General features: G+C 38.0%; 2 protein-coding genes across 2 annotated transcripts; one reads left to right on the forward strand and one right to left on the reverse strand.

The window, feature by feature from the left end:
* Positions 1 to 641: 641 nt before the first annotated feature.
* LOC108993159 (zinc finger RNA-binding protein-like) lies at positions 642 to 5,385 on the forward strand. Its single transcript, XM_018967947.2, has 3 exons — positions 642 to 923; positions 1,358 to 1,911; positions 3,948 to 5,385. Exons 1-3 carry the CDS (start codon positions 830 to 832, stop codon positions 4,974 to 4,976), a joined length of 1,677 nt encoding a protein of 558 aa, XP_018823492.1. The 5' UTR covers positions 642 to 829; the 3' UTR covers positions 4,977 to 5,385.
* An 855-nt stretch (positions 5,386 to 6,240) lies between these two features.
* Positions 6,241 to 9,074, reverse strand: LOC108993231. The gene is made up of 4 exons (XM_018968068.2): positions 8,146 to 9,074; positions 7,267 to 7,337; positions 6,777 to 7,170; positions 6,241 to 6,673 (listed from the first exon to the last, which is right to left on the reverse strand). The coding sequence occupies exons 1-4, from the start codon at positions 8,260 to 8,262 to the stop codon at positions 6,497 to 6,499; spliced, it is 759 nt and encodes a 252-aa protein (XP_018823613.1). The 5' UTR covers positions 8,263 to 9,074; the 3' UTR covers positions 6,241 to 6,496.
* Positions 9,075 to 9,561: the final 487 nt, after the last annotated feature.

Raw genomic sequence — 9,561 nt, forward strand, 5'->3', positions numbered from 1 at the left:
AGAGTTCATCCAATCGAAGAGAGAGAATCTTTATCTGGATCATAGCATTACTGGAGTCGTACCTAGTACTTGGAGGCAGAGCCGCAGAAGCTTCTGAATGAACCAAAATTTCCATTCCATAGAAATTGAGAAATTCTATAAGAAATTCACATGTCAGATTGGTCCCACGCAAATCCCTAGTCTGTTTTGCATATAAAAGTCGAATAAAATACAGAATATAATTTTTTTAATAATAAAATAATAATTCATTTGATAATGAAATAAAAAGAAATGAAATAATTTTAAATAAAAATAAAATAAAATATTATTAAATATAATTTTTAAATATTATTATTAAAATATTATTAAATAAAATATTATTATTTTAAAAATTTTAAAAAATTATAATAATAAAATAAGATGAAAAATAACAATACACTTACTATTTACTTACCATATTTTTAATGTGAAATTTTTTTAGGTATTTTTAAATATTTTTAATTATTAAAAAATTTTTTAAAAATATATAATTTTATTAATAATTATTTTTTTAATTATTAAGTAAAAAAAATTAATAAACTAGTGGTTGGATTCTTGGAAGGTAGTAAGGAGGAAATCATTAGTTTCCAAAACCTTTCTTTCCTTTTCCTTTGTCTTGTTCTTTTCTTCATACTTTAACATCTACCCTGTGTTACTTAATACTTCAGATCTTAGCATCGTCAACGTCGCGTCCTTTTCACACTCCATCTTTGACTCTCAACCAATCCTTCCGCGGGACATAGCCAGACCTCAAACTCATACAAGATCTCATATCCTCTGCCTCCCTCAGCTGTTCTTTTTCTGCAATTCCATGGAGTTCAAGTTTCGAGCCGTTGATGACCGACAGCCACTATATTGCTCCCCTTCTTCCAGCCTCAGCTACTTCACCGACCAAGCATGGAGAGGTCTGTTAAAACACATCGTTCCTCTATCTCTATCTTATGGTCTTCTGTTTGGTTGGTAAGAAAAGGGGAGAAACGATAAGAAAGTAAAATCTTTCGCATATTCTTTTTATGCTTTCTGCTGTTTTTTTTTTTTTAACTGGATAGTCTTTTCATAAAAAGAACAGTTTTTAAAATACCATTTATGAAATTCTGTTACCTTATGCGCCTTGATTGCTGAGAAAACCCAAGAAAAGAAAGAAAACTTTCTGAATCTTATGTCTTATACTGCACTGGTCCACATAGCTAAATTGGATGTGGTTCAGTTACTGAAATTCAGAGCTTTAAAGCCCATAAATATCCGTTTCGTTTCTTAGTTTCTCTCGGGATCCAAACATTCTGCTCATTCTCTTAAATCTCTTTTATCACTGAATTTTGAGTAAACCCTCTATTATCAGCCGGCCTTTCAAGCACTGATCGGAAGTCAAGCCAGGAGCAAATGCGAAACCCGAATGACGTTCGAGAAGCAATCCAGCGGGAGATCGAGAAGGAGCGGATCAGAGAAGAGATAATAGTAGCGGACATCGCTCGACGGAGGTTGCTCGAAGAGGAGGTGAGAAGGGAGGTGATGATGGAGCGAGAGATAGCCATGCGGAGGCTCACAGGCGAAGGGTTGTCATCCGAGGAATTATTGATGAAGGAGCGTATCAGAGAAGAGATAATCGCGGCTGAAATGGCTCGGCGAAGGGTGCTCGAAGCTGAAGTGAGGAGAGAGCTGATGGTTGAGCGAGAGATGGCCAGGCGGAGGCTCACGGCCACGGGCTTGTCATTGGAGGAGCCATTGAGAATGCGGTTCGACTCGAGGCTGCCACCGACGTACCCATCTGATGGGAGGACATTTCCTGTTCACGGCAGCGGGTTCGATATGTTTCCAACGTCACTGTCAACGGAAGCTATGAAGCTCGATATCAGGCCTCCATCAGAGATTAACAAGGATAAGTTGATCATACTGGTCAGTTACCAATCATTCATCACCTTGCTGTTAATTTTGGGTGTCATATACTCTGTTGATCTTATGGTGCTTTCATAGAATTCTGATTTATCGATGGAAACCATTGTGCTATAAATTTGAAAATCTATTGTTTTATGGAGCTTTTAGTTTCTGTTTGTGGAGTCTGTTCTCAGAATTGGGATGCATGCCGTCTTAAATCTATATTCGGTCTTGAATTGCTTCTAGGTTTAGTGCCACTTCGGTGTCTTTCCCCGGTCAGCTTTGTATGACATAGTGGCTATCCATCATACAGATTATCTTCTTGTGTGAGATCCCTACTGAATGAAACGACCGGAAATATTAATGTCTGAGTCAATTACCGGTAGCCAATCTCTTTTGCAGACGTTTTTCCTGAGTGATGAAGATATTTACATGCAATCTGTATTTACATATTTTGGCTGGTTTTACTAGGAAAAAAACACTATTTTGACTTGTGTATGCTAGTGGTGCTACCCACACCCAACGGGGTGGGGTTGTCCCCTTCCCGTACCTTGTTCTCGCACACCAGGGGCGGGGCCCTCAGTGCTGGTTCTGGGGGCTGGACGGTTCAACTTAACCCCCAAAACGATGACGTTTGGTTGTTTGGTTTAAAAAAAAAAATGAATTCCACCCAAAACGACAACGTTTAGTCACAATGATGAACTTGCTTGTTTTTGTTGATTGGTAAACAAAATTTTATTGATCATGAGAAGCAATGATGAACTTGCTTTTAACCTTATGTTTTAAGGGTTGCTATTTTCTTGACATATTCTCTTTGTTGAAGATACAAGATCCAAATTATTAATCTTACGGGTTTTGTAACTGTATTCTCACAGTTATCTTATATAGGCACAAGGAAAGCCTAAGTCACTTCTTATTTCTAGTTTTTGTGAATCCGGCTATGTTCCAAACTGTATTTAGTATGGGATGGAGGTGAATGTGATCTCACATTGCTTGGGAGGGAAAAGTTCTTACGGTGTATAATGATTTCAAGGGGGTCAAGTTCCACAATTGGCTTATCCGTATGGAGTATAATCCCAAATGTGACTTTGAATTTCCATGGTCATTATAAATGATATCAATGTCAATCCCAGCTAGAAGTGTGGGACTTGAGCCATGCCATCGAAAGAGGAAGGTCTTGTGAGGATACCAGAGGCTTCTTGCACTATTCAATCACCACCTTTTGTGATAAAGCACCTTTGTTGTGTTTCTGATTATTAGGATGATGAAAAATAGACTTATGTGACACAATCTTCACTCTATTTAAATGGAGGGTGTTATTTGACAATTGACAGCAGTGTGAGCTGCAATGTATTAATTTGAGCAGTTTGGGGTGTAAAGAACTAAACAATTCTTGGTAGGGTTGGAGGGGAAAAACTGCATTCCTCCCCCCCCACCCCAAAAAAAAAAAAAGTGGGAGGTCACACTATTTAGAATGAAATTTGTTATCCACTTCATATCCATAAGTCTTGCTTTGCAGGGGTTTAAATCTGGTGGATATGATCTGAAATGTTCAGATCTCCTTGGGTGCAAACAATCTCTAGGGGCCATCGGACTGGGGGATTTTCCCCTTGAATTACCCGATGTGCACTTGCGGAAAACTTCTTGCCGATGGCTTGTGCATTGTTGGGATTAGTCGGGACGCTTTTCCTAGACACCCAGTGCCAATAAAAAAATAAAAAATAAAAAGAAGATATGAAAGGCCTCCTTTGCCACTTGTGTTTCTTATCAAAACCGTTGAAGACAAGATAACTGAAATTTATACTTACTCCATTTTTTCTTAAAAGTGGTGGGATGAAGTTATGGGAAATGATGCTGAGGCTTTCACCATTCACGAGGTGATTGATATATTACAGGAGTTCCTTGGTATGTACTGTTTTTTAGGAAAGGGAAAAAAACATAGTTTCTTTGCAGATAAGTGATAATTTTGTGTATTAGTTTTGAAAGTTATAGTTAGTCGTGCATATTGTTTGAAATTATATACATGAATTATTGGTATGGACATGAGTTCCTTGCAGGCCAAACCCAAACCAAATCTTTCTAGAGCAAAGGAGAAAGCTGTGAAACCATCCGCAGGAAGCCCTAGTGAGCCCCCAACAATTGGTTTGAAGAAGATGCCCATGGAGGAGTGGAGTTGTGCTCTCTGTCAGGTTAGTGCCGCAAATGAGAGAGGTCTGAATGAACACCTTCGAGGAAAGAAGCACAAGGCCAAAGAAACAGGGCTTAGACAGAGAATGGGCAAGATTGCCAGCTCAACATCACTGCCAAAGGAATGTACTAAGCCTTCTCAGCTTACAGAGATAACCGATACTGGAAGCTCAGGACTGCAGACAAAAACTGAAGGGGAATCACTTCAGCATAACAAAGTTGGGGGTTGTTCATGCAATAAAGTTCAAGTGACAGAAAATTTGAAGAATAAAGTTGAGCAGGTTTCATTGCAGAAAAACCAAATTACAGGAGATTCTAAGAAGGCAAATGGCACAGCAACAGGGCAGGGAGACGAGAAAACAACAGAAAGTAAGAAGCCGGAGAAATTTGAGTTTTGGTGTGAAATTTGTCAAATTGGCACCTACTCTCAAGCAGTCATGGAGAATCATAAAAATGGGAAAAAGATAACCGATACTGGAAGCTCAGGACTGCAGACAAAAATTGAAGGGGAATCACTTCAGCATAACAAAGTTGGGGGTTGTTCATGCAATAAAGCTCAAGTGACAGAAAATTTGAAGCATAAAGTTGAGCAGGTTTCAGTGCAGAAAAACCAAATCGCAGGAGATTCTAAGAAGGCAAATGGCACAGCAACAAGGCAGGGAGACGAGAAAACAACAGAAAGTAAGAAGCCGGAGAAATTTGAGTTTTGGTGTGAAATTTGTCAAATTGGCACCTACTCTCAAGCGGTAATGGAGAATCATAAAAATGGGAAAAAGCACAGGGCACAGCTTCAAAACCTTGGTATAAAAGATGAAGTAGTTGTAAACAAGGTCGGCAAGGCATCATCAGATCATACTCCGAAGGCAGCAGATACAGATTTTGCGGCCAAAGAAGTTTAAGCAAATAAGTCAGATGCTACTCAAAAGACAAACTTTTGCTGATGCAGAATAATCAGGTCCATTCCATTAAAAATTAATTAAATTTAGATGGTGGGGATAAAGAAGCTCAAATGATCTGACGAAGGTACAGTTTTTCACCCCAGATTTAGGTTCCGAGTTGCAAGCACTATTTCTGTTTACTTGGTGAAAACTATGAGTAGACCCTGTAAATTATTAAGAAGTGGCTCAGGTTAATGACAACAATCATTTGATGCAAAGTTCAACGATGATTAAAAGATACGTTAATGACACCAATGTAAGTAGTTAACATCGCTGGTTGATTTCTTTCGCAGTGATTGTGACAGTTCTGCGTTGCAACTTCTCTAGGCAACGCTTTTAAAAGTGTAGTTCCCTTATCATATTTTTTCAATGCTTTACATTAGTCTGCTCATTTGCATATCAACCTAATTATATGAAGACTATTGCTTAATCATCTCTCCTAACTGGCATCAAACAATTAAAAAATTATTTGTTATATTGTGATAGTTTACTTAATTACTAATCATTTGCTGTTGAGAAAATGATTGAAAGGAAGTTGATTAAAAGGATAGGATGATGAATATCATCAAATAAATGATATTTGCAGTCTTAGAATGTGAAAGTCCTTCGGACTCTCTTTGAAAGAAGTTGATAAGTTTAAAGTTTATATAAAAAAAATCATTTTTAATAATGAATGTAACTATTTTTCAAAAATAATAATCGAGACTTGCATAAAGCTAAACTATTCCGTGGCCGTTGCTTTCTTACCCAAAGTCATTTACAGGCTTCCTCCTCCACGAGATCCATTCCCTTGACAGCAAACTACCTGGTTAGCTTCCACGCAAGCTAAAAACAATGGCTCCCCCACCGATAAAACCAACAATAACCAAGCAGCTTGGCGGCCATTGCTTCCCAAAGATTGGAACCTCCATGAAACAAATAACACGATCTTTTATTCAACAAGGTTACTCAGAGGTAGTTCCTTATAGAAAAAAATTGTGTTTTCAACTCAAGTTTGGATAATAAGATATTCTCAAATATTCTGAAAATATTTTATTACTATTCATTATTTTATTATTACTTTTCACTACTATTCATTATTATTTAATATTTTATCACGATTTTTTTATTACTATTTACAGAATATCTGATAATACCTCAAACGCATTTGCATGGGGAAGCTAAGAGGCCATTTTCTGTCACAACCATTAAACAGAACATAAATATAATTATCTTACACAGTAAGTCACTTGGCCAAGCAATTAGGATAACTAAAGTATAGGTGTATGCGAACACATTTGATTCCTGATCATCAATCAATTCCATTGTTTCAACTATATATTCAATCTATAGAACTATTGTTACTTTACACTGACTGGAGGAAAGAGCCCCAAAACCTACAATAGAAAACAAGATTAAGAACATGGAATGGTAAGGTAACCATTTTTGCCCCAACCAATATAGAGGATCTTCAACACCAATTGAACCAACCAACCGAGATCTCAAACTCTCAAAGCCACCTGGTCTTGCCATGAAATCTTCCTTTTCCCTGCTCGATTGGATCCATTTCCGATATTCCTACAAATTGATACCTTCATATCATTGTGCTGCTCATCACTTCCACCCCTAAGCAAGCTTTTCCTTGATGGCTCAGAATCAGTTGGTAGTTCCTCCTCTGTCTGCAAACAGAAAAATCAATGAGAACATTGGCTCATTGAAAAACAAAAAAGAGCAAATGGATGAACTTAAAGCTCATGCTTCCCACAGGTTAGAAAATAATACCGAAATCTGGTTCAAGTCAAAAACCGGAGTCATCTGTCGCTTGGAGGCATCTTTTCCGCTAAAGATCCTTTCCTTCTGGCTCATATCAAATATTGGTGCAGAGGTTTGCAAAGCAGCTCCCTTTCCATTGAAAGTTCTAGCTTTCTGGTTCAAGTCAAAGACCAGAGCTGGTTTCTGCAAATGGGCTTCTGTCACATTGTATATCCTTTCCTTTCGGTTCAAATCAGGGGCTGGAACTGGTGGCCGTAATGCAGCTTCTTTTTTGCTGTAGTTCTTTCTATTTGTAGTACTAGTGCGTCGGATATCAAATTTCTGGGTTTGCACAAAATCTTGCTTTGGCAGTTGGTTGGAAGACTCGTTTGCAATAAAGTATTTGTATCGCTTCCTCAGAAATCTGCAGATTAAAAATATACAAGATGGCCTAAGCCATGAATTTCATGATAGTATATTTAACCAAATCCACCAAAAAATGTAAAGGAGTATACTATACCGGACTTCCGCGGAAAGGGTCAATTTTTTCTGTTTCATTATCTGCAATTTCCTCTTCGTGTCCTCTGTTTCCTGAAATATGCTTTAATATTATATACCCATATGTGGCTACCTCAAGAAAATTAAAGTCCTACATAAAGACTAGCCAAGACCTCATAAACCAAAAAAAATAAAAACACAGAAAATAAAATTCGCAAGAGCAAAACGCAAATACATAAAGGGGAATTTTTTAACAAACGCCGAATACGGGGAGACAAAGAACAAAATAAAAATGAAGAGGAAAACAAACAAATTTTACTAGACAATAGTCCCAAACCAAGGAAAAATACGATTGAACTCATGAAAATACTAAATACCTTCAGTTTCTCCCCCAATGTTCAGTTTGGATAATGGGAAAGGTTGGAACACAGCAGAGACTAAAATAGGAACCCACCCTCCTCTACCCCTCCCAAAAGATAATTTCCATTAAATGTATTAGACATCGTCGATGGCCGTTCATTATTAGAAAGAAATCATATTTCAAACCTCAATTTCATTTCCTTTAATATCAGTTTTTTCTCAGCAACCCACCAGAGGGTGAAGTAAGAAAATAAAATCAATAGAGGAAAAAAAAATCGAAGAAATTCAACTTTTTTGGCTTTTCTCATGCAAGATCTTACCTTTCCTAAAACTAAAGCCAAGAAAATCATACAAGGTATCAAAAATACTGATTTGTCCAGCATTTACTACTTTTCTAAGCAACCGAACACCTAAAACTCTCCAAATCAAGGAAATCTAGGAAACTATGAATTCAACCCACCCTAAAATCAAACAAGATGTCAGATCTGATGAATCCCACGAAAGAAATTCCAAATTCGTGGAAACACGTAAATGAAATTACCTTCTGTAACTCTTCAAAGTCCTGCAAAAGACTCTGGTGCTTGAATCTGGTCCTTGGGTCCTCATACACAGCATATGGAGAAGACTCCATAACAACAGCCCGTTTCGTTTTCTTCATCAGAGCAGAGAAAGACGGAACCCAAAAGCCAAGAACGAGCAATTATAGAGAGAGAAAGAGAGATAGAGAGATATAGAAAGAGAGATAAATAACAAAAAGAATGAGAGACGAGTAAGAAATAATGGAGAGAGGAAGAGGCTAGAGAGACGGGATGGAGATAAAGTAACAAGAAAGAAAAATAAGAGAGAGATAAGGAGGAGGTAAGAAGGTTCTTGCTTTCCCTGTTTCCTCTGTGAAACTCTGACCGAGACAAGAAACCCAAAAAAGCCCACATAGCTCGGTGAAAAATAATGCTCTTTTGAACGACAGTGATGAAGATGGGGATTTTTTGGGGGGTTGCAGAAGGGTATTCTTGGGAACATGTTTATACGAGAGAGTTGGTTTGGTTGGAGGACATTTGAAAACTTCTATCTATCTTCTCTTTCTTTTCTTTTTCATTCTTTCTTTCCTTCTTTTTTGTTTTTCTTCCACATAAATTTTGGTCCAGCTGGGCCATTGAAGATAGAGAGAGAGAGTTGGGTGGTGTGGACTCTTCCTTTGTAATTTGATAGGGAGGGCGGGTGCGTGGAGTTTTCATGTTTCTTCTGTCTTTGCATTGCATTTGTTGTTGTGGCGTCTGTGTTAGAGAGAGAAAGGGACAGTCTTTGGAGAGAGAGAGATAGAGAGAGAGAGGGGGATGAGAGGTTGGACTTGGGGCTGAAAAAAGCAGGAGTGCTGTTGCAGTATTTTTGTTGTTGGTACTACCTTAATTTTAGGCTTTGAATGGGTTGCGTTGGGTCTGCCAAGGTTGTGATGGGGGTTGTTTCTGAATGGCGAAGCTGCTTTTTCCCCATTTCACATTATTATAGCATGTCAATTGAATTGGATGTGAATTTACAGGTACAGCCAGTTTGGTCTTTTGCTTCGATGTCACGGGTGCTGTCTCCCATCTGTTTCACACCCAATAAAAGCTTTTTCCTGCATTTAGCAGATAAAAGTCGTCCTTTTATCTTTAAAACTCATTCATGGATGGCTCTGGAATGGCAGGCATCCCATAGACATTTTAGTTCCCATTCAGGGGTATATTGGTAAATTCACGTTCCATCGTCAACCTATTGAATACAGAAACGTTTCCATCCACACCTACCTTCTGGACTTTTGTGTGACAGACACCACCCTACCTGCCTTCCTAGCCTCTAGAAAAAGGTGGAAAAAATACTTTCAAAACAAAAAAAAGTTGAAAAAAGATTACAAATTAAACAACCTTGGAGGTAATATTGGGGCCAAGTCCAACCAAAGATGAGATTCTACCGCTTGAAA

This window comes from Juglans regia, chromosome 15, assembly GCF_001411555.2.
Source record: "Juglans regia cultivar Chandler chromosome 15, Walnut 2.0, whole genome shotgun sequence".
Classification (NCBI taxonomy): domain Eukaryota; kingdom Viridiplantae; phylum Streptophyta; class Magnoliopsida; order Fagales; family Juglandaceae; genus Juglans; species Juglans regia.

Bases quoted from the DNA above. Each gene is read 5' to 3' on its own strand.
- LOC108993159 (XM_018967947.2), top strand. From the start codon at position 830: ATGGAGTTCAAGTTTCGAGCCGTTGATGACCGACAGCCACTATATTGC. The intron at 924-1,357 runs GTCTGTTAAAAC...CTCTATTATCAG, and splicing joins CACCGACCAAGCATGGAGAG to CCGGCCTTTCAAGCACTGAT. The intron at 1,912-3,947 runs GTCAGTTACCAA...AGTTCCTTGCAG, and splicing joins AGGATAAGTTGATCATACTG to GCCAAACCCAAACCAAATCT.
- LOC108993231 (XM_018968068.2), bottom strand. From the start codon at position 8,262: ATGAAGAAAACGAAACGGGCTGTTGTTATGGAGTCTTCTCCATATGCT. The intron at 7,338-8,145 runs GTAATTTCATTT...AGCATATTTCAG, and splicing joins ACTTTGAAGAGTTACAGAAG to GAAACAGAGGACACGAAGAG. The intron at 7,171-7,266 runs GTATAGTATACT...TTTAATCTGCAG, and splicing joins ACCCTTTCCGCGGAAGTCCG to ATTTCTGAGGAAGCGATACA.